This window comes from Hyla sarda, chromosome 1 (assembly GCF_029499605.1).
Source record: "Hyla sarda isolate aHylSar1 chromosome 1, aHylSar1.hap1, whole genome shotgun sequence".
Taxonomy (NCBI): domain Eukaryota; kingdom Metazoa; phylum Chordata; class Amphibia; order Anura; family Hylidae; genus Hyla; species Hyla sarda.
In genome coordinates, this window is record NC_079189.1 from 53,660,989 (window position 1) to 53,687,700 (window position 26,712).

Genomic DNA, 26,712 nt, shown 5'->3' on the forward strand with positions numbered 1-26,712 from the left:
TAGGAGGTCGGGACAGGAGGTCGAGATAGGAGGTCGGGATGTGGGGTTGGGATATGACAACAATATATGAGGACGGGATATGAAGTCAAAAGCTTCCTCCTTTGTTTATTTTCCTCCCCAACAAGGATGAGGAAGGAAAAACTGGGCAACGCCGGGTACTCATCTAGTAATATATAAAATGCAACAAATAACATAAAATAATCAATATATTAGCTACACCACTGCAACAATGTCTGTTTAGTTCATTAATCCGGCATTCAATACTTCGGAATGGAAATTGAGTCCATATAACAACCACCTATTAGAATGGATATATATTTACCAGCCAACAGTAGTTATGGTGTATACTTGCTCCAATGGAACGGAGGTGCCGGCAAGCACCCATCCAAGCCGCGATCTGTGTGCACTGGAAGGCAAGCGCTGGCGTGTGCTGATTTGTACAAATTTGTGTTCCCCCACCTGTGACTCTCCGGTTGTTGTAGAACTACAGCTCCCATCATGACCTTCTGTCTGTGCATGAGGGGAGTTGTAGTTTGCAACAGCTGGAGAGTCACAGTGGAAACGTTCATGTAGGGGCACAGTAGCATCCTTCATTCTGGGGGGGCACAGTGGCATAAATAACTCTGGGGGCACAGCGGCATCACTAATTCTGGGACACAGTGACATCACTGATTTTCGGGGCATCACTAATTCTGGGGGCACAGTGACATCACTAATTCTGGGGGCATCACTAATTCTGGGGGCATCACTAATTCTGGGGGCACAGTGGCATTAATAATTCTGGGAGCACAGTGGCATCATTAATTCTGTGTGGCACATTGGCATCATTTATTCTGGGGGTACAGTGGCATCCTAAATTCTGTGGTCATAGTGGCATCCTTAATTCTGGGGCACAGTAGCATCAAATATTTGGGGCACAGAGGTACAATTAGTTGGGACAGGGCACAGGGTTTGTCGAAAATGTATTTGGGGGCATAGCGTGGGGCAGTAATATTGCAGGAGAATAGCATGTGGCAGTAATATTGCAGGGGAATAGTGTGTGGCAGTAATATACCAGGGCCAAAGTATGTGTCAGTAATATACCAGGGGCCCAGTGTTTGGCAGTATTATATTCAGGGAGTACAGTGTGTGGCAGAATTATTTTCAGTGGTACAGTGTGTGGCAGTAATATACCAGGGGTACAGTGTGTGGCAGTTTTATATTCAAGGGCACAGTGTGTGGCAGTATTATATTCAAGGCGTACAGTGTGTGGCAGTATTATATTCAGGGCGTACAGTGTGTGGCAGTATTATATTCAGGGTGAAACAGTGTGTGGCAGTATTATATTCAGGGGTACAGTCTGTGGCAGTATTATATTCAGGGGTACAATGTGGGGCAGTGTTTTATTCAGGGGCACAGCGTTTAGCAGTATTATATTCAGGGGGAACAGTGTTTGGCAGTATTATATTCAGGGGGTACAGTGTGGCAGAATTATTTTCAATGGTACAGTGTGTGGCAGTAATATACCAGGGGTACAATGTGTTGCAGTAATATACCAGGGGTACAGTGTGTGGCAGTATTATATTCAGGGGTACAGTGTGCGGCAGTATTATATTCAGGGGTGCAGTGTGCGGCAGTGTTATATTCTGGGGTACAGTGTTTGGCAGTATTATATTCAGGGGTACAGTGTTTGGCAGTATTATTTTCAGGGGGTACAGTGTGGCAGAATTATTTTCAATGGTACAGTGTGTGGCAGTAATGTACCAGGGGTACAGTGTGTTGCAGTTTTATATTCAGGGGCACAGGGAGTGGCAGTATTATATTCAGGGGTACAGTGTTTGGCAGTATTATATTCAGGGGTACAGTGTGTGGCAGTATTATATTCAGGGGTACAGTGTGTGGCAGTATTATATTCAGGGGTACAGTGTGTGGCAGTATTATATTCAGGGGTACAGTGTGTGGCAGTATTATATTCAGGGGTACAGTGTGTGGCAGTATTATATTCAGGGGTACAGTGTGTGGCAATATTATATTCAGGGGGTACAGTGTGGCAGAATTATTTTCAATGGTACAGTGTGTGGCAGTAATATACCAGGGGTACAGTGTCTGGCAGTATTATATTCAGGAGTACAGTGTCTGGCAGTATTATATTCAGGGGTACAGTGTCTGGCAGTATTATATGCAGGGGTACAGTGTGTGGCAGTATTATGTTCAGGGGGTACAGTGTCGCAGAATTATTTTCAATGGTACAGTGTGTGGCAGTAATATACCAGGGGTACAGTGTGTGGCAGTATTATATTCAGGGGTACAGTGTGTGGCAGTATTCAGGTCATACATCCTCCACACTTCAGTTGCTCGTTTGCTCTTTCCTTCATGGCACTGAGGTTGCTATTTGTGAACCAGGCCTTAGCATTCAGCTCGGACCTTCACCAGATGGCAGACCTGGATAAGCGGACCCTCACTAAAGATATTTGAGTGTCCCTGGTGTAAACAGTGCAGCAGAATCCTATTGAAGTCAATTGGACTCTGTTGCAGCGGAAAGTCTGTGCGGAATGTTTCGGCGGAATTCTGCACAGACATTCTGCCATGTAGACATACCCTAAAGCTTCTGTTAAAGGCCATGAGAGCTTCAGTATCAACCCTCCCCCTTCCATCCCTAACGGCCAATATGTATAGGCTCATAATAGATCAGGTTGAAGGGGGTCAATGTGGGAGTGTTGGGAACTAGGCCTAAATCTAGTAAAACCAGGATCTAGATGGGTGCTGGCAGCCTTCTGGAGGTGGACATTCTTAAAGGGGTGCTCCGGTGGAAAACTTTTCCAGTACTTATTAGCTGCTGAATACTACAGAGGAAATTGTTTTCTTTTTGGAGCACAGAGCTCTCTGCTGACATCATGATCACAGTGCTCTCTGCTGGCATCTCTGTCCATTTTAAGAACTGTCCAGAATAGGAGAAAATCCCCATAGCAAACATATGCTGCTCTGGACAGTTCCTAAAATGGACAGAGATGTCAGCAGAGAGCACTGTGGTCATGATGTCAGCAGAGAGCACTGTGGTCATGATGTCAGCAGAGAGCACTGTGAGGTCACTTTTCTCCCTCCCAGACATCAACCATCCCACTCATTAAAGCACAAGTGAGCTCCCTACCATGCTGTGCTGTGAACAATAGATCAGTGTTTACTAACCAGGGTGCCTTCAGCTGAAGCAGACAGGTGCCATCCATTTCAGGTCTCGGGCTGCACTGCAACCTAGGAAAACCTGAGAAAACACTCATTTTGTATGCTGTTAAAAATAAACAGCCGGGCAAAGATCGCATAAGAATTGCAAGACCATCATCAAACACAGGTACAAACACTATGGGGGGAGATTTATCATTCAATAAAATTATTTTCCGTCTATCATTGGCGCTGTGATGGCGCAGTCATGTAATATTAGCGGCTTTTGTAGTAGACGTTTCTTAAGTTTTTTGAGTAGCAGTACACCTGTTTTCGATTTAGACATGCAGTGCACCCTTATTTATCATATGCGACTTTAAGAATAAGTCGCTGAAAATTGTGCAAACCCCGATTTCCAGGCGCCAAAGTACGCCGACCAAAAGTACACGTACAAAACCTCTCTACTGTACGCAAAGCACAAGAGTGTAAGCTAGAGCTTTTCCCGCCCGTGCAAAGTGGCGGGGAATTCATCACCTACAGTACACACTTATGATAAATTACACGCTACAACGGAAAAAGTTAGACAGAAAAAACGGTTCTGGGCACATAGACTGAGCATATTTGGTTGTCTTATAACCAGGCTTTGTATTTGTGGTGTGACCAGTTTTTTAAGAGGTCAAATACTTTTCTTCTCAGAACTATTGTGCGTGTACTAGAGAATTGTCCATGGATTCCAAGTGTGTTTAAAGGGGTACTCTGCCCCTAGACATCTTATCCCCTATCGAAAGATATCAGAGCGGTGGGACCCCCGGGATCTCGGCTGCAGCACCCACCTGTTGTGGCTTCCGGCAGCGCTGGAGGCTCTCATCCTAACGCCTCACGACCACGGTGATGTGAAATCGTGATGTCACGACTCCGCCCCCGTGTGACATCACGCCCCCTCCAATAGACTTGCATTGAGGGGCGGGGCGTGACGTCACACGGGGGGCGGAGTCGTGACATCACGATCTCACGTCACCGTGGTCGGGAGCCCAAGCCTCCAGTGTTAACGGAAGCCGCAACAGGTGGGTGCGGCAGCCGAGATCCCGGGGGTCCGCAGCGGCGGGACCCCCGTGATCTGATATCTTATCACCTATCCTTTGGATAGGGGATAAGATGTCTAGGGGCGGAGTACCTCTTTAATCCCATTTGTTATATTCACCTTCCTCACTCCCGTAGAATATAGACAGCTGTATGGCTGATTGTTTGTTCACATTGTTTATATGACATAATATTGTTTCTTCAAGCAGACTCGCAATGATCGGTGCCAAAAAGTCAGCTGCCACAGGAGACACATCCGCAGAGGTGCTGCCTGATTTACCCCATGGACCGCTCGATGAATACCGCAGAAAGGCTTCCTTCAATTGGAAGGACTTGGCGATGTTTTTGGAAGATGAGGACCTCATTGCATTCAAGGTATAGACACAGTACACAGTTGTAAGGTTGTCCTCTCCGGCCTGGGGCTCTCCAGTCATAGCAAAAGTACAACTGATAACTGCAGTTATGTGTCCAAAGTAACTTGGGGCTATTTGGTCTATCCTTGCATTGAGTACATTGAATATTGAATTGGTGGGGGACTAAGGCTAAGTTTCGTTAAATACATTTTTTTTTTTTTTTTTAACAAAATTTTTATATATATATATTTTTTTATAACAACATTTTAATTAATTTTTAAACAGGGATCAATTTATGTGGGCGGCCAGGGCACTAAAAATGTAGCAGACAATAATAAAAACGTAATGTGTGTGTGTGTTTCACTTTTTTTTTCTTTTTTCAAAATATTTTTTAGGTAGTACCACTACTTCCAGCATGGAAAACACTGTTCCATGATGGGAGTAGTAGTTCCTGTACTACTAGACAGATCGCCCCGGGTGTCACTCCTCCAAAGTCCAAAAAAACGCCTGCAAAAACATCAAAGTTAAAACCCACATGTCGTTTTTCTTGGCGTTTTTTCCCTCCCGTAGACTTCTATGGGAGGAAAACTCCAAGATTTCAGGGTAAAAAACGCCATAGGCTCAATATGCTGCGACTTTGCAAAACCGCCAAGGAGCTAAAAAAAAAGTGAAAAATTTACAAAAGGATTAAAAAAACGCCAAACTGAAAAAACGCAAAGTGGAAAAAGAATTTTGCGATTTCTCTTTGATTTACATTTAACATCTGGCGCAGTGTTTTTTTAATGAAAAATCACCATGGGGGCTGTTTTGGTGTTTTTTTGGAGAAAAACGCACACACAAAAAGTGGAAACTAAGCCTAACTCTCAAAAACCCCACCAGGCAGCCATTTGAAGGGGACTCGGTGAGCAATGCATACTTTTCATAGTGTCTGAGCCTGGTATTATAATTCATCATAGCTTTATCCCTTTCAATTTATTTGGGACTGAGCTGAGCCACTTCTAAAAATATAGGATTGTTGTTCTCCATTCATTCATACAGCTGAATTATGAAGGTGCAAAGAGTTGGAACCACACCAATCTAATATTGATGTGAAAAGACAATCCATTTTAAAATCCTGGAAACACCTTAAAGGAGTACTCCCGAACACAGCCGGAAGGCTGGCCAGTAAACTAATGTTACGAATGCTCTGTGCACGGTGCGAGGGTCAGCCACGCCCCCTTGTACCATCAGACCACACCCCCTCAATGCAAGTCTATGGAAGGGGGCGTGGTGGGTGTTACGCCCCCTCCCATAGACTTGCATTGATGGGCGTGTCCTGACGTCACAAGGGGGTGTGGTTGACTCCTGCAGCGCGCACACAGCATTCATAACTTAATGTTCGGAACACAGCCGGAAGGCTGGCCAGTGGAGTACCCCTTTAAAGGCATATTCACATGGCACAAAAAGGGGAAAAGCTGAATTCCTATATGGCCGGGTTCACATGGGTGAAAAATGTGCGAAATGTGCGAACATTCCCCACATTTGACTAACCAGCGGCGCTAGGACCGCTCAGAAATGCGCTGTCTCATAGACAGCAATGCATTTCCTTGTGTACTCCACAAAAAGAATAGACTTGAATTTTCTTTCTGCGGATGCTGGAATCTGAATTTCCCTGCCAGAAACATTTGGGGCAGCAATATTGCCATCCCAACAGTGCAGCAGAATCCCATTGAAATCAAAGCTACTCTGTGGCAGAGGAATGTCTGTGGGGAATATTCATGTGGAATTCTGCACAGACATTCTGCGGTGTGAACATCACCTACTTCCCCATGAGGAAACCTACACACAAAGTAATTTGAGGCAGATTCCTGCAGAATTTCTATATAGATTCTGCCTCAATTTCTGCTTGGAATCCTCTTGGAATCAAAGCCCATTTAATGTCAATGGAATATCATGTCTGCTTCAAGAATTAACCTGTCCATTCTTAAAGGGGTTATCAAGGAATCAAAAAAATAGACCTAACTTCTTTCAAAGACCACACCCTGTCTGTCTCCACTTTGGGTGTGGTATTACAACTTGGCTCCAATCACTTCAAGGGAACTGAGCTGCAGAACCACACCCAACCTGGGTAATTTTTGTCTTTGAAAGAAATTACCTCTGTTTTTCAATTCCTGGATAACCCCTTTAAGGCAGGAAATCATACTCTTTTGCCAAGTTGTTTAATTTTTTTTAATTAACAGCAAAAATGTCGGCCCTGAACAAGAAATCTTCCTTCATGTGGGAGCTTTATCCTGCATCCCTGAGAGAGTGAGAACCTCCATATTAGCTTCTGTATTAGATATTTTCCAGAAATAGACATAACTAAGAAGCTGCAGAACATAATTTAAGGCTGAATTCACACCACGTTTGTAGTGTACGGGTGCCAGATCTGGTTGGGGGGAGCAAAAACCAGTCACTCCCGTATGCCAGCCGGATCCATCCCGAACCCCATTCATTTCAATGAGCCAACCGGAGTCAAACGCTGACTCCGGTCGGCTCATTTTTGCCCCGTATCCGGTTTTCTGACCGGACCTAAAACCGTGGTATACCATATACAGGGCAAAAATGATCCGACCAGAGTCAGCGTTTGACTCCGGTCGGCTCATTAAAATGCATTATATATGGGCCGTGTCCAGGTGGGATACGAGAGCAGCCGGTTTTCGCTCCCCCCAACCCGATCCGTCACCCGTACACTACAAACATGGTGTGAACCGGTCCTTAAAGGTGTATTCCGCTCCTGGCATCTTATCCTTTGGATCCTTAGGATAGGGGATAAGATGTTAGATCGCCGCGGTCCCGCTTCTGGGGACCCCGGGGATCGCCGCTGCGGCACCCCGCCATCATTACTGCACAGAGCGAGTTCGCTCTGTGCGTAATGACGGGCGATACAGGGGCCGGATCAGCGTGACATCATGGCTCCGCCCCTCATGACATCACGCCCCGTCCCCTTAATGCAAGTCTATGGCAGGGGGAGTGACGACCGCCACGCCCCCTTCCCATAGACTTGTATTGACGGGACAGGCCGTGACGTCACGAGGGGCGGAGCCATGACGTAACGATGCTCCGGCCCCTGTATCGCCCGTCATTACGTGCAGAGCGATCTCGCTCTGCGCATTAATGATAGGGGGCTGCTGCAGCAGCGATCCCTGGGGTCCCCAGCAACAGGACCGCAGCGATCTGACATCTTATCCCCTATCCTTTGGATAGGGGATAAGATGTCTAGGGGCGGAGTACCCCTTTAATCTGTCAAAAAAAAAATAGGTCAGCTTTGGGATTTCTACTCAATATTTTGATTATAATGTGGCGTAGTATCTCACAACACCTCCTCTCCTTCTTTGTATCATACTCAGAGGTGCAGGAGATACATGGAGCTCCTCACAATAAACAGTTATTTTTGTTCTTATTCTGCCCCCAGAACAAGATCTTCTCTACTCTAGAGAATGATCCGCTCTTTTACCGTCAACCTGGAGAGCAGATTCCTTTGGAGAAGTACAGAGAACTGACTTTTCTTCGGTGCAAGAGGATATTTGAATATGACTTCCTGACTTTCGATGACACCGTACAAAAGCCTGAAAAACTTTTTCTCCTCATCAACTGCCTGGGCATGTATGACTGGTCCCTGTCTGCTAAATATTTCCTTAATACACAGGTTAGTGCAAAGGCATTTTCATTGGCTGCTTAGAGGTAAGAAAAGCATCTAGAGAGAGAAAGTCTTCTTTATGAACGACTCAAAGCCATTGTCTAGCTCAGTGGTCTTCAACCTGCGGACCTCCAGATGTTGCAAAACTACAATTCCCAGCATGCCCGGACAGCCAACGGCTGTCCGGGCATGCTGGGAGTTGTAGTTTTGCAACATCTGGAGGTCCGCAGGTTGAAGAACACTGGTCTTGCTGGTACTCACCAGGCACCAGTCCCCTGCTAGTGCTGTTGTGTCAGTGCCAGACCCCTGCTACTGAGCACTTTCTGCTTGTGTCCTGACCTATAGGAAATGCCTGCACAGCCATTCACCAGCTGAGGAGGGTAACCACTGTGGTCAGCGATTGGCTAAGTGGGCTTTTCATATGTGTCGAGATGCAAGAGCAGTCGGAGAGTGCTCAGCAGGGAATGGGGGACAGATGAGTACCATTGTGTTTTTTTTCCTGTCCATGATATTAGTGTATCTTTATAGCGGTCCGAGCTCTGTTTTTCTGAATAGAGCTCAAAATGCAAGGCACGGAGCCCTAAATCATATTTACAACAAGAAAAGTCTTTATACTTACTGATCTGATACAAGGGCAGGATATAACCATTTCCCAGCAGGATGCAGACAAGCCAATGTTTTGAGCAGAGTCAAGAAGTGAGCCAAAAGTCATCGACAGGAGAGCGGTCAGGGTGCAAAAGGCCAGAAGATAAAGACAGCAGCTTTGTCAGGAGCTAGAGGTAGAACATCAGGTATAGTACGAAGCTGAACATCCCAAGGGTCAAGGCAGGGGAGCTGAAGAAGCCTCCATAGAGCTTTAAAAATTGAACTGGACTCTACTGTGCTTCTAAGTTTATATTCCAACAGTGGCACAAATTTCAAGTCACAATGTATTATATATGTTACTGGCCATGAAAAGGTAAACATACCCTTGTTTCAGTAAGTATGGCAGCCTATTTTATGATTTAAAGAGTACCTGTCACCAAACTAAACTTTTATTATATTATTCCTTATGTAACTATAAGACACTTTGCAATTTACTTGCTGTTAAAATTCTCAACCTTTATATGTTTTTAATGTGATTGAAAAAACGGCCACTAGGTGGCTCTGTTCTGTTCCCTGCCGCTAGTCAAACAGTTAGTTTGGTCTCCTCCCAGCCTGGCAGGAGACCAAACTCAGGAAGTGCGTGCGAGGCACAGCTCTCTCAGGCTTCATTGATGTCATGCCTGCTGGGAACGCCCACTTTCTCCTACCCGGAGCTCACACAGTGTGAGCAAGGGGAAAGGTTTGATACTTTTTTAAGGGCAGGAGGGGTGTTAGGAGTAGTTAGGGAATATAATCTGAGTCAGTTTGAAAAATATGGTTTGACGACAGGTACTTTTTAATGGTTATCCATGGTAGACAGCATGTTGACTGTAAAGACTATTTCTCTGGAGGACCTGTCCTGCATAACACAGACAGCCTGTTGACTATATGCACTGTCTCTAATAATTAATATCTCCTGTGGTGGCGCTGCAGGGAAACTGAACACTTACTTTCTGACAGGGGGAATCTTTAGGATCTGCTTATTGTCAAGGAATCATTCTAAAAAATTAGGGATTGTCACCACCAAAAAATAGGGCAGAAGGTAACAACAATTACAAAACACTGATGATCACTTTATTGAATATATATAAAATGTCACATACAATATTAAAATGAATAAAGGCAGAGAAGATATCAGAATAGAAAAATGAGGGGTATACTTGAAAATATTGTGTGTGTGTGTATATATATATATCTATCGGGGACACATATGTAATCAATAGAGGAACAAAGTGCATATCACTCGGAGCAGCTGCATATAGCAAGCAAAACAGAAAGTCTAAGAACACTAATGAACCACATATGGAAAGAACACATGCAATATTAAATAATGACAAACTGTGCACCCTGTGTTGAGATTCCTCACCCCAGCCCCAAACGTACGTTTTTCGCCTTTTTACCTTCCTCAGGGGGCGTGTCACGCCCCCTGATGAAGCAAAAAGGGCGAAAACGTACGTGTGCATGTCAAAAAATAGAATTGTTGTTGCCCTCCCCTATACAAAAATGAAAAGAAAAGGAGCCTCTTAGTATGGAAAGTAAAAAGAAACTTTGAGTTTGATATTTAGAAAATTATTTCCCAAGTCAGAAGCCAATGTGGAATCATATGCAATAATATTTGCTTTAATGGCCTCATTGCTGCATTTATATGAATGATCTGATTGTATGCCTGGAACAAAGTAATAATGTTTGTTCTCTCCTAATTGTGCCTGGAGTGCTTCCAGGTGTATTAATGGATATAGAGCTCCATTACTATCGCCACATAACTGTTTTTCCATTTCCCAGGTCTTTGGTAATGTTTTTGGAAATTCGGGTTCTGAGAGGCATCAGAAATTTCTAGATCAGATACAAAGTATGGAGGTAAGTCATCATCAATACCCTGTAGATTTGTGTGTACACCACAACCCATCATCATAATACAGCCTTATCACTTATATCAGTCCATATCCTTAAAGGGGTACTCCCATGGAAAACTTTTTTTTTTTTTTTAAATCAACTGGTGCCAGAACGTTAAACAGATTTGTAAATCACTTCTATTAAAAAAATATTAATCCTTCCAGTACTTTTTAGGGGCTGTATGCTAAAGAGAAATCCAAAAAAGAAATGCATTTCCTCTGATGTCATGACCACAGTGCTCTCTGCTGACCTCTGCTGTCCATTTTAGGAACTGTTTAGAGCGGCATATGTTTGCTCTGGGGATTTTCTCCAGCTCTGGACAGTTCCTAAAATGGACAGCAGAGGTCAGCAGAGAGTACTGTGGTCATGACATCAGAGGAAATGCATTTCTTTTTTGCATTTCTCTTTAGTATACAGCCCCTAAAAAAGTACTGGAAGGATTAAGATTGTTTAATAGAAGTGATTTACAAATCTGTTTAACTTTCTGGCACCAGTTGATTTAAAAAAAAAAAAAAAAGGTTTTCCACAGGATTACCCCTTTAAATGGGTACTCCGATGGAAAACTTTTTTATTTTTTATGAACTGGTGCCAGAAGGTTAAACAGATTTGTAAATGACTTCTATTAAAAAAATCTCTTTACCCTTCCAGTACTTCTTAGCAGCTGCATGCTACAGAGGAAATTCTTTTCTTTTTGATTTTCTTTTTGGTCTTGTCCACAGTGCTCTCTGCTGACACCTGATGCCTGTATCAGGAACTGTCCAGAGCAGGAGAAAATCCCCATAGCAAACCTATGCTGCTCTGGACAGTACCTGACACAGACAGAGGTGTCAGCAGAGAGCACTGTGGACAAGACAAAAAATAAATTTTAAAAGAAAATTATTTCCTCTGTAGCATACAGCTGCTAAAAATGACAGGAAGGGTTAAAATTTTTAATAGAGGTAATTTACAAATCTTTCTGGCACCAGTTGACTTATAAAGAGCTAAAAAAAAAAAAAATGTTTTCCACCGGAGTACCCCTTTAAAGGGGTGATAAGCCTTTAAGGCACTTATTCCTCTAATGTGGTGGCAGAGGATTCCCCCTCCAAAGCCCAGTCCACGGAGAAATTTAATCAGATCTGTAGGATGGAGGAGATGACTAACTGGCACTCTCTTACCCATAACAAGTGTTAAGCCTATCAGGCTGTGTTTGTGGGAGGGGCGTTGGATATATAAACGCACGCCACCCCCTCCACAGGTGCATACGGTGCGTTTTGGCGGCAGCGTGGTAGCATGTATTCTGGTCTACATGTGGTAAGGGCCGGTATCCGGCGTTGCGGCTATTCATTTTTTTTCCCGTGTAGTCTAGTGCATTATTCATGTTGTGCTATGACAGGGGGCTTGTGTGAGGGGACTACAGCGCTGCCGAGGGTGCCTTAAACCGGGCACCGCCGTACAGGTGCTGTCAGCATAGGTATTTCACGTGCTCCGATAGTGATGGCGAAAGGGGAGAGTGTGTATGTATATGTGTATGCAGGGTGTGTGTGTGTGTGTGTGTGTATATATATATATATATATATATATATATATATATATAATGTATGTTTATGTGTATATATGTGTATATATACATTTCAAATAATAAAAAAAAGAAAAAAAAGGGGGTGTGGGGAATAAAAGAGCAGCGATGTTAAGGATGCACAGGTAGAGACCAGGATTAAACCCGTGTTGGTCACGGCCCCTGTTGTCACACGTTACTGTTCAGGGTCAGGTGTTGGGTATGGTTAAAAAAAAAAAATTTAAAATTTTCATAGTTATGCACGATTGTCAGATATAGTCAAATGTACTCAATTACCTGTTCGATCGTAAATAAGAAAAAAAAAAACATTTGGTAGGTGTATGTATATGTATTTAAAAAAAAAAAGTGTTTTAAGTTACTTTGTTTACGTTTCTGCAAGCGGTTTATGTTGTAGTGATACCAGACGGTTGTCGTTAGATTTTATTGGACGTATTATCCATCATGCATCTTTTGTAGCACGCTATTGCTTACGATAGTACCACATTTTCCTGGCTCGTTTCCAAGGCATCATGACGGGAGAGGAATAGTACCTAGGTCATGAGTCGGTTATTCTAATTTAAGTTGTTAGTCTGGTTTCGGTCAGCAGAGGTTTTCTATCTTTCTTCTTGGTTATCTTGTGGGTGTGGAGGCACTAATTCTGTCACGTGGACAGGCGGTTGTTGCAATAAACATGGACACGTACGCAAGTAAATGCATAACACATAGGTGGGGGTTTCACCATTAATCCTGACTCATCTTCAGGGGGAATTACCACAGAGGATGATTCACTGACCCGTTTTTCGGGACATCCTCATGCCACTAGTCATTGGTTGCCAATATACCTGATACGTTTATTCAGGGGTAGCCAAGGGCTCGCTGTTGTTCAACGATGAATAATCAGTGCAACAGTTACTCACACAGGCAATAATTCACCATTATACCTGACTAATCTTCAGGGGGGAATATCGCAATCGATGTTGCTGACACGTCTTCAGAGCATCAAGTCATTAATAGGTTTCTGGTTGGCTGTTATCCTGACACATCTTCGGGGTGACTTTAGCCTGCGGCTGTTACGGACACGTTGCAGAGTAGTTGCTCCCTACATACGTCTTATACGATATTATGTCACACGGCTTGCTCGCATCAACCCGACCCGCACAGCATGGTTGCGACACGTTACTTGGTTAAGCATGTATACTGGCGTTTCACTTCGATTTTAGAGGGACATGTCACCACTCACTTCCACCGTGGTTTTTTATTTTTAATTGGATGAAGTAAATGTTAAGTTTTATAGTATTTGCACCTTGGGAGCTGGATTTTCCCTTTTGTTTCTGCCTATATACAATATTATGTCACACGACTTGCTCGCATCAACCCGACCTGCTCAGCATGGTCGCAGTACGTTACTTGGTTAAGCATGTATACTATGCTAGAGTTCGGTCACTCATGGGTTCGGTTCACTCAGCGTTTATCACAGTCACTAGTAACATACTTTTGTTACTATAGTTCATGTTTTTGCCTCCGGTTAGCACGCACTTCATGTTCCCTCGGCATATCCTGCAAGATGGTAGTTTGGGTCATTCTAGCCTGTGAATGGTGGTGCTTTGATTGTTGCTCATTCCTCGGCACCCTCTTTTGGACCAGACATGCTAAATCTCCTTCGAGATGTCACACTTCTATACGCTTATAGGGTTCTTCTGTCCATACGCTCATGGCATTTTATGGTTCACACTCTTGTGGCGTTTTTCTTTTTATACTTTCATATGTTCATGGCATTTATAATATTCATACGCTCAGGGCATACGGTTCATACTCTTACAGCAGGTATGTTGTCCATACGCTTTAGTATTTGTACTGTTCACACGTTTATGGCATTTGTACTATTCATACGCTCACGGTATTTATAATATTCATGCACGCATGGACCCTATACTGTTCGCACGATCGTAATGGTTTATAATTTTATTAGGCTCAATGCATTTATACTTTCATACGTTCATGGTATTTATTCTTCCTATACGCTCATGGCATTTATTCTGTTCATTAGTCTACAGTATTTATGCTGTTCAACGCTCATGGCATTTGTGTTTACACGCTCATGGCATTTATTTGGTTCATACACTTATGTTCGTTACACAAATCTTACGCTCATGATATGCGGTTCATATGCTTATGATACTGTGTGGTTTGTATGCTCATAGTACCCACACTGTTCATACATTAAGGGATTTTCACTGTTCATGTGCTCGTGGCAATCATACTGTCCTTGTGCTCATGGCAGTTTTACTGTCCATACGATCATGCTCCCCCTCTGTCTCATGCTCATGATATCTATATTTCTCGGTCGCTCTTCATTGGGGGACACCTAACTGAGGGTATGTGCTCTTGCCACTAGGAGGCGCTGACACCTGCAGTGAGGCAACCAGTTTTATCTAGTGTCATCTAGGAGGCAGACCTAGATTCTGGGTGCTCCCCAGATCTGGTCTTTTTTTATTATTTTCTAGTAAAGGCTTTTTGTTTCCCCTTTTTTCAGGTGGGGGTTCAGGAGCATGGCGCTACCTGTTCCCCCATATGCAGCTAAGGGGCATGGGTCATAAGAGTATGCACTGTTAACCCCTTCCCGCCAACGGCCAGTGCCTGGAGGTTGCACCCTGGGTCCGGGTCCCCCACTGCCCCTGCTCGCCCCGCTAACCTGGTAGCCTGGTATGATGCAGTGTGGCCATAAGCTGGTTGAAGACGCCTGAGGTGAGTATAAGAAACTGGCGTCTGCAGGTGAGTATTTACTCACCCCCAACCCCCCACCCCCCATGGCTGATGGATCCTACGGGGACTCTGTCCTTTATTTATTGGGGTCCTTATTTGTGGTGGCTGTGTTTTTACTAGGACAGCCACCGAGGCTGCAGCTCCCTCCGGCAGGTGTAAGGTGCTTTTCTCTTCCCTGCACATAGCTCCGCCCTTCTTCCCTGTGCTAGCGCGCTCCGGGGTTTATGGTGGTTCCTGCTGCCTGTCACATATGGCCTTCTTCTCTCCCCCTGAGCCAGCGCACAAACAGAGGGGTCAGGCAGCGCCACCCCTCCAGGTTTGCGCGCTCCTCGGCTCCTTTTCGGCCCATGGGTGCTTACCCTGTGGCCTTAACTTGTGTGCCTCTGGCAGAGTTTAGCCCCGCCCCCTCCACCTTTTTTGGAAGGCGGCGCTGCTTTGTACTCGGAGCGGCTCCGTCTGCTTCTATTAGCCTCGGAGCTTCTAGCGTGCTGCTCCTTGTCGCCGCCGCTCCTGAGGCTGCCCGCTGTCTGTTCTTCCTCATCAGAGGAGAACTGCTTGTGGGAGTTTAAGTCCCTATTGGACAAATAGTTATAGTTGATGCAACGTTGTCTTTAAAAAAAATAAAAAAAAAATAAACTGCAGCTTTTCACACCATTTGGTGTAGTTTGGCGCCCTCTTGTGACCAATCCTTGCATTGCATTATGTTTGATTTAAATTTAATGCCTGCAGTCCTGGGTTCCTAGAGTCACTCGTCTAACAGCTGAAGTACCTGCGGCTGGCCTTCCGGTACCTCTCTACTGTGCGAGGTGTCCGATGGAATGACTTGTTGTCTGCTCTGGACCCATACCTCTAGACCGGAGAGTGGTCTGCATGGTTTCCTCTGCCGTTTGTCACATGTCTCACGGCTGATGTATCTGTTGCTGCAGTTCCAATACCCCACTGCTGGGTGCGGTATATGGAGAAGTGACCGATGTGTCTTCAGGACCCATACCAGTATGCCAGACAGTGGTCTGCATATTTTCTTCTGCCGACGGCAGATGTTTTTTGCGGCTAGTGTTCCAGTACCCCACTGTTGTGCGTGGTATGCGTGCAACTGACCCAGCGTGTCCCACGGACACTATACGGATGTCAGGGATGCATTCCACGGTCCCTCTGCTTCCCTCTATCTCTCTCCAGGGGCGGGGTTTCTTGGCATTCCCGCCCTTCCACCTTTGTCATAGGTGCTCCGTTATCTCCGGTCTGGCTGTTCCCTTTTCACCAATGCCTCGGGTGTTTCCTTGCTCGGCCAGACTGCTACTTTGGGTCATCTACCATGCATTGTCACCCCGTGGACGGTAGTTCACTGCTGCTGTGATAGTTTTCATGTGGGTCTCTCCAAGTTGCCCCATGTGCCTTATACACTGCACCACATACTGGTTTACAGGGTTGCCTGCTTGGCAGGTCCCTCTCTGCATGCCTGCTACTCTGTCTACAGGCTGGTATCTCTCTCCACTGTGTGTCTCCGTGTGCGGGACCAGACGTGGCCACGGTCTCTTTGCCCTATGGCCAGACTGTATCTGCTTGGTGTTCTAATCCACCTGGTCACCTCCCACATTCGGCTGCCACTTCAGCTGTAGTCCGGTGTCTCTCTCCCAGGTGCAGTCCCGCAGTGTGTGTGTGCATGTGGGTTCTTAGGACCCTTTCTTCCTGTAGGTCACACTGTGTCTGCCTTTTTCCTGCTCCATATTAATTCTTCCTCTCCTTAGTCTGCGACTGCAGCCTTGGTGTTTGGCACCATTAGGAGATGGGGTGTGTTTTTTTTTTTTGTCTGTGGGTTCCAGGACCTTTTGCAGCAACAGCAGCGTCGCTCTGTTCTCTTTTAAGTTGCACTGTTGGTCTGCTGTGGGCATGCCTCCCTTCCTGCTGGTCCTTTGGATGTCTGCGTATTCTCCATGTCTGCAGTCTTGGTCTGCCACTGTTGTCGTGGGGTCCTCATGTCTGTGTATCTACATATGCTAGGACCGCGTTGTAGGAGTAGAGGCACCTTTCTTTTGCTCGGTGAGTGCGCCCAGGGGCTGCCGGTGATTTTGTCTCCGCAGTTCCGGGGCGGTTGAGCACCTCTGTTCTGACATGGGGCCTCCTGGGGTGTCTGTCGGTTCAACCCCCCCCCCCCCTGTACTTCCGGGTGTTCTTTTCCGGGGTCTCTGTCCAGGGTGACTCAGGCGCCTCCTCATCACTATCTGGATTAACCCTCAACAGGTCTTGTATTTTTTGCCCAACTTCGGGGTACGGGGCTCCGATCCCTCTTGGATCGCACGGTGGCTCCTCCAGGCGGCGAGGGTTGCCGCTGGAGCCTGGGGGCTTCGTCCACCCAGTTCCTTGCGCCTTCTGTGCCTAGCGCTCTTGCCAATCCCTTTTTCACTTGGGGTGCGGGGATCAGGGTTCTTGTCGTACGGGTCTGTACTTGAGTTGTCGACTCGACCATCCTTGTTTTTTCCCTCCTGAAGGGACTATCTGGTTTATGCTAAGATGCATTCAACAGTGAATTTTACTGTCTAGGCTTGTGTGCTTTCTGTCCACTACCACAGCCTAGTGCTCTCCCTGGAAGGGGTATGTCCTTCTTATGCTTTTGTCTGTGTCACTCGTGCTGCATTGCCACCAAAAGTCTTCTGGAGTAGTCCTTCCTATGCCCAGTCCCTGGAAGTCCAAGCTTGGCTCTCATTGGTTCTCCCTTCATTCCCGTTTCTTGAGGCTGCTCAGGTCTACTTGGACCACTCTGATCTATCACTGTTGGTCACCTTGATTTGGCCTCTGTCCTGCGCTGCTGCGGTGTGCCTTCTTTTCAGGCGGCTCTCTGATTCCTTGAGCCTTGGTGATGGTTCAGTTTTTGGACATTTGTAGCGGCCCGGCCCCCGACTTCTCAGCGATCCATTGGTCGGGGTAGTATTTCTGTTCTGCTCTCCTTCACTTCTTTCTGTAAGTTTTTTCGCAGGAGAGTTTTTTCGTGGGCATCTGGTTCCCTTTTTCTTGTGGTTTCTTGTCTCTCTATATGGCCCAGGTGCCTTGGGTCTCTACAGAGGATGGACCTTTCCTTTTGGTGTCCTGATCCTTCTCCTTGGATAGGGAGATCTTACGGGAACTCATTATTCTGGGCCTAGTATGTCTCCGACCTGGGGACTCGTCCACAGCCTTCGGACATGCGAGTTCAGTCTTGGAACTGTCTCCTTTTCGCTGGTGGTTGTTTTTTCCCACCCTAGGGGACTGCTTTGGTACGTCCCATCAGTTAGGTATCCTCCAATGAAGAGCGACCGAGAAAAGGAGATTTTTTTTGTACTTTCTCTTAGCCTTCATTGGGGGACACCGCACCCACCCATTTCTTTTTTCCGGTTCTTGGGTTGTTTTCCGGGATTCCTTTCTAGGGTCCTTCGGACGTATTTCTTCGCGGGCTTCTCCTACTGCTTTGTGACAAAACTGGTTGCCTCAATGCAGGTGGGCGGGTATATCCTGCCAGGGAGGAGCCGACTTTTCTTTTTCCTAGTGTCAGCGCCTCCTAGTGGCAAGAGCATATACCCATCAGTTAGGTGTCCCCCAATGAAGGCTACGACTTTACAGTGAGTACAAAAAAATCTCCTTTTTCACACACTCGTGGCCTCAATACTGTTCGCACGTTTGTAGTGGCTTATACTTTTCATAGACTCATGGTATGTATGCTTTTTTACGCTCATGGCATTTATTTTTATCATACTTTCATGGCACTTATACTGTTATTAGCCACAGTATTTATGCTGTTCACACGCTCAGGACATTGTAAACAAATGCTCGTGGCATTGATACTGTTTACACACTCATGACATTTATATTTTTCATCCACTTATGTTATGTACATGATTCACATGCTCATGATATTATGCATTTCAGATGGTCATAGTATCCATACGGTTTTATACATTTAGGGAATCCACTGTCCATATGCTCGGGGCATTCACAATGTCCTTATACTCATGACAATTATACTGGCCATACGCTCACGGCACTCATACTGTCTTACGCTCATGACATCTATTGTGTTCATATGCTTGTGGCATCCATATGGTTCATACACTCTTAGCATTTATATTGGGTCGACACTCATGGCATTGATACTGTTCATGTTGTGGTACTTATACTGTTATACGATCATGGTATTCATACTGTTCATATGCTTTTGTTGTTCTATCGTTTATAGCATTCAAGCTACACGTGCATTTGAGAATGCGTCCATGTGTTTGGGTTCAGGCATTCAGGACATTCTATGGTGCATGACATTTATACAGTCATACCTGACCTCGACATTTATACAGTCATACCTGACCTCGGCAGTGGGATGCACTACATAGTTGTTGTTACTGACATGTTTGCAGAGTGATAGCATCATGACTCATAGGTGGTTGTATACCCTCCATACCTGCCACATCTCCAGGGGGATACGTTGCATATTTGTTGTTACTGACACGTCTTCACAGCAACAACATTACGACCTGTAGGTGGTCCTATACCCTTCATATCTACTACGACTGCAGGGGCATACATTGCATAGTTGTTGTTACTGACATGTCTTCAGAGCTATAATATTAGGTCACATAGGTGGTTGTATACCCTTAATGCCTGCCACGTCTGCAGGGGGATGCAATTCACAGTTGGTGTTACTGACACGTCTTCAGAGCAACAACATAACTACACATTGTCGGTGGTATACCCCTCGTACCTGCCACGACTGCAGGGGCTTCATTGCATAGTTGTTGTTACTGGCATGTCTTCGGGGCAACAACTTTACGTCACATAGGTGGTTGTATACCTGTTGTTCCTGCCACGTCCACAGGGGTATGCACTGTGCTGTTGTTGTTAATGTCATGTCTGCAGAGCAACAGTTTTACGACACATAGGCGGTTGTATACCCAGCATACCTGCCACGTCTGCAGGGGGATACACTGCATACTTGTTGTTACTGACACGTCTTCAGAGCAACAACATTACAATGCATAGGCGGTTGCATACCCTTAGTACCTGCCACGTCTGCAGGGGGATGCACTGTGCAGTTGTTGTTACTGACACACCTTTGGAGCAACAGCATCATGGCACACAGGTGGTCGCATTCCCTTCATACCTGCCAAACCTGCAGTGGGAGGCACTGCATAGTTATTGTTACTGACACACTTTCAGAGAAATAGTCTTATGACATATAGAAGGTTGTTAAAAAAATTTTATGGTTATGCAAGTCCTGTTACGTCTACAGGCACGATGGTTACGATAGACCTGGTTACGATAGACCTACGCAAAACCTACAGGTACGAGGGGTATAAAAGTGTCTGTCTCATCTACAGGCACCTTGGCAAGGAAGGTATCTATCACTGGCGGTGGGACATCACCCCAGAGTACAGTTTTTGGCGTCGGTAGCTCGGCAATTTAAGGTTTGTTAGCATCCAGGATAGGGGTATTCGAGTATAGTAGATAGTACGCGAAACCTGTCAGGTTGATATGCACAATGTTTACTTATAGACCTGGTCTGTCGTCAAGCAGGATGTTTACCCATAGACCTGGCCCATTTACAGGCACAATGCTTATGCATGGATCAATCACCCGCATGTGGGCCATTACTCCTGAGACCAGTTGGTTGGTAGTTTAGGGTATTGGTGTCGGTTTAGTTCAGGTAGTCGTCGGGTAAATTTCTCGAGCCTAATACCAGTCACAGTTAACATGAAGCTCATGGTCAAGGTCCGTCATGTGGTCTAGTTTCTCGTGCGTCTGATCGCAGCTTATGCCTCATGCAGATTCAGTTAGCACCCCGGTCCCGCCACTGCACGAACTAATGATGGATTGAATTACTATACTCAAGTAGGGAACACCCTGATCAGAGATTCCCTCGCACTCAGCACCAAGAGAATTTTACATCACAGCTTTCAATTCTTACACAACTTTTCTTCGGCTTTTAATATTCCATTTCCTATGACACCACCACTATCCTGTCGTTTATTGTGTTTTGCCACTCAGCCCTACATCTGTCTCCCATTACAGTCAAAACATATTTATCGGGCTTACAACATTCATTTCACTGTCCACTTCACCAGACAGGCAATCCTGGCCATTCACGCTATCAAGCCAGCTCTTTAGGGAATTTTAGGTGCAGAGTACTACTAAGTGTCCCCCTTAGTTAAGGTGGCGGGATTGTTCTTGAACTCAGAGTCAGAATCATGAAACTTGTAGGTTGGGGGGCTTCGGTCAATATGTTTCCTCACAGAATGCTCGATGTACGGTGGCGGTATTTCTGAATTGTGGGTGTCATTAAGTGAAAAGTACAGGCACAGTTCAACCACTATTATTATTATGTACAGTTGTTTAATAGTTTTCCTTGCAGGGCAATCCCTAAAGTGGAATGGTCAAGTATAAGCGGGTAATTCTTTACGGTTACTTGTTAGCCCCGACCACAAATTAGAGGCAACATGGCGTCCGTGGCTTTCCTACAAACATCTTCATGCAACCCATTCCACTTCAGGCATGCGACTCTTATGCTACCACTACAGAACTCTTGACATGTCTCTATGGTAACACTTTAAATCGGTTATCCGGTTTAGCTTGTTTACATTAGTTGATGATCTTTTACAATTTGCATATTTTTCTTTCTATAGATTTTTGGCTGTTTTGCGCTTACTGAACTCAGTCATGGCAGTAATACAAAGGCAATGCGGACAACGGCAACCTTTGATGCTTCCACCAAGGTAAGCAGAGAGGCGGGATTGGATGAGACTACTTGAGTCCTGTTCTGTATTCTTTCAGAAAACTCTCTCTACCTCACAAAAGGGATTTCATAAGAATTTCACACGGCGTATTTGCTGCAGAAAGTCTGTTGCGGATTTTACCTTCCATGGATCAGCAGAAAGTTTGCAATAGCAGATTTGACGTCAATGCTAGAAAAATCCACTGCAGATTTTCTGCAGTAAATGCGCTGCAGTAAATCCACACAAAACGAACAGACCTCAAGCAGGAAATGTTATGAAATGAAAAATCCCCTGCTGCTTCAATGGACCCCACTAGTCTTTGATCTTTTTACTTGGAGCCATGACGTGCTGTAAATCCGTGTAACCACTGCAGCCAATCACTGGCATCAACAGTGGTGCTAGCATGTATGGCATGTCTTCACTGAGGCCAGTGATTGGCTGCAGCAATCATTTGGATGTATATGATTTCATCACTCAAGGAGACTAAACAAAGAATTTCAGGGACCACCCTGGAGCGTCTGCAGATTTAACAGGTAGATGTTTTCCTACCATCTGTCTGCCACGTGCAGTTGGTAGCTGGCTGGGGCAATGATGGTGGGGGAAAAATTTGTAAAGGGGATTTACCACAATGTACCACAATACTAGTACTACAGACTAAAAGGGGTACTCCCGCCCTAAGACATCTTATCCCCTATCCAGGAAAAAAAAATGTTTTATATATCAACTGGCTCCAGAAAGTTAAACAAATTTGTAAATGAGATAGATACAAAAAGAAAGGGATGTGCAGCTCACAATTAACTAGCCGAGGTAAGGAGGTTGTACACCTACACCTGGTGTTGGATAATTTGAAAGTAAGAATTTAAACAATAACCAACCCCTCAAGGCTAGTATCAGATAACCTGATACATAAATGCGTAATTATAAGTGAATGTGAATTAGGATCATGTTTCAATTCGGTGATGCAAAACGGTTATACAATTTTGTTAAAATACAATAAGTACAATTGAGCCTCGTAGCACAGGTCACTTATGCAGAGGTAAAACAAATATTATAAAAGCATATGTCATAACATCATAGTATCATAGTATACACCGATATCAAGCACTGCTATAGAATGTTAAAGTAATAAATCTTTTGATAATCCGGCAACTGATAGTCCAGACAATGTTCTAGTGTTCCGCAAATGGGATAGGATTCCGATGCAGCAAAATATAGATGGAAAAAATAGGACTATAGTTACCAGCCTGATAGATGTCGCAGCTGTAGTCACCTATGGACAGATGGTGAGGTCCGCAATATTTGGATAGTATAGGACGCTAGCATGCGTCACCGCGGTGGTCTGTCTGCCACAGACGTAGTTGGAATAGATGCCGCTCCCAAGGTGCTCGCTATGAGATGGTATTGTGCGACCTTTGGATGCAGACCTCGTGGTGTCCTATGGTGTGTGACGTCACAGGCAAACGGCAGTAATGCCTGGATGCTGGAACTGGATAGCACGGCTGGCTCAGCGTAGGACTTTGGCTGCAATTTAGGAAGCTGGCTCAGAGTCCTCAAGTAGGTGCGTGCTATGTAGATATCGGTGGTACAGTATAAAAATACCTATTGTAACACCAAGACGCGTTTCAGGGCACTAATTTGTCAGAACGGCCCTTTCCTCAGTAGGCATGTATGGTTTCTGAAGCTGTGAGTCCTTTATATAGTAGTCCGGTCACGATCAGATTAATCAAGCAAAGGTGATACTTTGAGAACAGACAAAACATGAGATGGATCGCCAAAGCGGTTATAAACTTGTAAATTCCAACTTGAAAATAGTATAACACTGATAGCTGCATATACGGGTTTGGTTACCGCAATGTGTACATAGGTGTGTAAAGAAATCTATCCACCATGGTCATAGAATGAAATGGAGACGATACAATATAATAGGAATCAGAACAAAAATAAATAAAGTCATAAATAAAGTTCCTGCAGTTGCGCCCCCACTGATCAGCTATTTGGTCTTATTCAGTAAATAGGTCATCATTTTTTATCTTGAAATAACACCATTCAAACTAAGACTTCCTCCCTTAGCTGCCTGACTACAGCGCTGTCCACCATTTTTGCACTTACCATATTGTCCCCAGCCACAGACCTCAATAGAACCGCATCTACTCCTAGGATACATAAAGTCATTGTAATGTGATTGTCTATTTGTTTCCAGGAATTCATCCTTAACACCCCAGACTTTGAGGCAGCTAAATTCTGGGTGGGTAACATGGCGAAAAATGCCACCCACGCTGCTGTGTATGCTCAGCTCTACACTCCAGATGGACGATGTCATGGACTGCACACCTTTATTGTGCAGGTGAGTTACATCTATTTATGGATGGACAACTGGAAGAGATATTTTGGACAGATCTATTTTTTAACCAATAAATCATGAAATATCATCAGAAAGATGAGTAGTGTCAGGTTTACTAATGTAATAGTGTGTAACAAGTAGATGACAATCTCTGTACAGTGCTGCAGAATATGCTGGAGCAATATAAATAATTATTATTGTTTTATTATTAAAGGGGTATTCCAGGAAAAAACTTTTTTATATATATCAACTGGCTCCAGAAAGTTAAACAGATTTGTAAATTACTTCTATTAAAAAATCTTAATCCTTTCAGTACTTATGAGCTTCTGAAGTTAAGGTTGTTCTTTTCTGTCTAAATCCTCTCTAATGACACCTGTCTCGGGAAACGCCCAGTTTAGAAGAGGTTTGCTATGGGGAGTTGCTTCTAAACTGGGCGTTTCCCGAGACAGGTGTCATCAGAGAGCACTTAGACAGAAAAGAACAACATTAAAGGGGTATTCCAGGAAAAAACTTTTTTTTATATATCACCTGGCTCCAGAAAGTTAAACTGATTTGTAAATTACTTCTATTAAAAAATCTTAATCCTTTCAGTACTTATGAGCTTCTGAAGTTAAGGTTGTTCTTTTCTGTCTAAGTGCTCTCTGATGACACGTGTCTCGGGAAGCACCCAGTTTAGAAGAGGTTTGCTATGGGAATTTTCTTCTAAACTGGGCGCTTCCCAAGACAGGTGTCATCAGAGAGCACTTAGACAGAAAAGAACAACCTTAACTTCAGAAGCTCATAAGTACTGGAAGGATTAAGATTTTTTAATAGAAGTAATTTACAAATCTGTTTAACTTTATGGAGCCAGTTGATATGTATAAAAAAAAAGTTTTTTCCTGGATAACACCTTTAACTTCAGAAGCTCACAAGTACTGAAAGGATTAAGATTTTTTTTAATAGAAGTAATTTACAAATCTGTTTAACTTTCTGGAGCCAGTTGATATATAAAAAAAAGTTTTTTCCTGGAATACCCCTTTAATTATAAAAGTTTTCTTGACCAAAACCAGACTAAATGTATATTCCAGTTGGTCAATAGAAAAATCAGAAAATCATTATGCTCAAACAAAAAGTTTATTGCATGTAGACATTTGACCCTTCCACAAGGAATAAAATGTTCAAATTATAACATACATTATCAATGTTATACTTAGATTCGGGACCCCAAGACCCTGCTTCCTATGCCTGGAGTGATGGTGGGTGACGTTGGCAGGAAACTGGGCCTGGATGGTGTAGATAATGGGTAAGTAGCATCTCCTGACCCTCAGGTAAGCTTGTTTAAGGGTTCTCCACTTAAAGGGGTACTCTGGTGAAAAACATTTTTTTAAATCAACTGGTGCCAGAAAGTTAAACAGATTTGTAAAGGACTTTTATTAAAAAATCTTTACCCTTCCAGTACTTTTTAGCAGCTGTATGCTACAGAGGAAATTATTTTCTTTTTTTGTCTTGTCCACAGTGCTCTCTGCTGACACCTGATGCCCGTATCAGGAACTGTCCAGAGCAGGAGAAACTCCCCATTGCAAACCTATGCTACTCTGGACAGTTCCTGATATAATAGGGGTACTCCGGTAGAATTTTTTTTTTAAATTTATTATTATTTTTTTTAATCAACTGGTGCCAGAAAGTTAAACAGATTTGAAAATTACTTCTATAAAAAATCCTTCAAGTACGTATTAGCGGCTGTATACTACAGAGGAATTTTTTTTCGTTTTGGACTCTTTTTGTCTGACCACAAGTGCTCTCTGCTGACACCTCTGTCCATTTTAGGAACTGTCCAGAGCAGCATGTTTGCTATGGGGATTTTCTCCTGATCTGGACAGTTCCTGACATGGACAGAGGTGTCAACAGAGAGCACTGTGGTCATGACAGAAAAGAAATCCAAAAAGAAAAGAATTTCCTCTGTAGTATACAGCCGCTAAGAAGTACTGGAAGGATTACGATTTTTTGATAGAAGTCATTTACAAATCTGTTTATCTTTCTGGCATCAGTTGATTTAAAAAATAATTAAAAAAAAAGTTTTCCACCAGAGTTCCCCTTTAAGGTGTTTGTCATTTAAGAAAACTTTTGACACGTCACAGAGATATCTCAAAAGGTATGATTGGTCGTGATCTGGGTGCTCGGACCCCCACCAATCACTAGGAGACAAGCTCATAGACATATGTAAGATAGAAAGGTAATTGGCACACAAGCGAGTTTTACATATTACTTTGAAGTTTTATTTTCCATGTGGAAGGAATACCATACTGTGCCAGAAGAATTTCACATATATAAGCGTTATTTCGGGCTAAAAATGCCCCTCCTCAGGCTGTATAGGATGCTTTGAGTCCCACCCATGACTGCTATGGGGCCCTTGGAGAGAGGGAGCCTGATCTAGCGTAATCCCATTCCTTCTGCTAGGTGGGGGTGGGGAATAAACCTATTGCAGGCTATTCTGTCCTGGCTGCAAAAATCCAGGGACCATTTTGATCTTTTCTACTGGTCCACTATCTTCTACCAGACATTCCTGTATATTTGGGATCCTATATTGTTTGTTTCCAACTAGACAACATAAGATTTTTTTA

General features: G+C 44.2%; 1 protein-coding gene across 2 annotated transcripts in view; it reads left to right on the plus strand.

The window, feature by feature from the left end:
- The window catches only part of ACOX3 (acyl-CoA oxidase 3, pristanoyl), a 136,424-nt gene that overhangs the window by 24,831 nt on the left and 84,881 nt on the right, over positions 1–26,712 (plus strand). For both annotated transcript variants that reach the window (XM_056555032.1, XM_056555033.1), the window contains exons 2-7: positions 4,425–4,590; positions 8,002–8,235; positions 10,633–10,707; positions 21,682–21,771; positions 23,972–24,115; positions 25,306–25,394. In XM_056555032.1, coding sequence (XP_056411007.1) covers positions 4,425–4,590; positions 8,002–8,235; positions 10,633–10,707; positions 21,682–21,771; positions 23,972–24,115; positions 25,306–25,394 — 798 coding nt within the window. The remainder of the gene's footprint in view (positions 1–4,424; positions 4,591–8,001; positions 8,236–10,632; positions 10,708–21,681; positions 21,772–23,971; positions 24,116–25,305; positions 25,395–26,712) is intronic.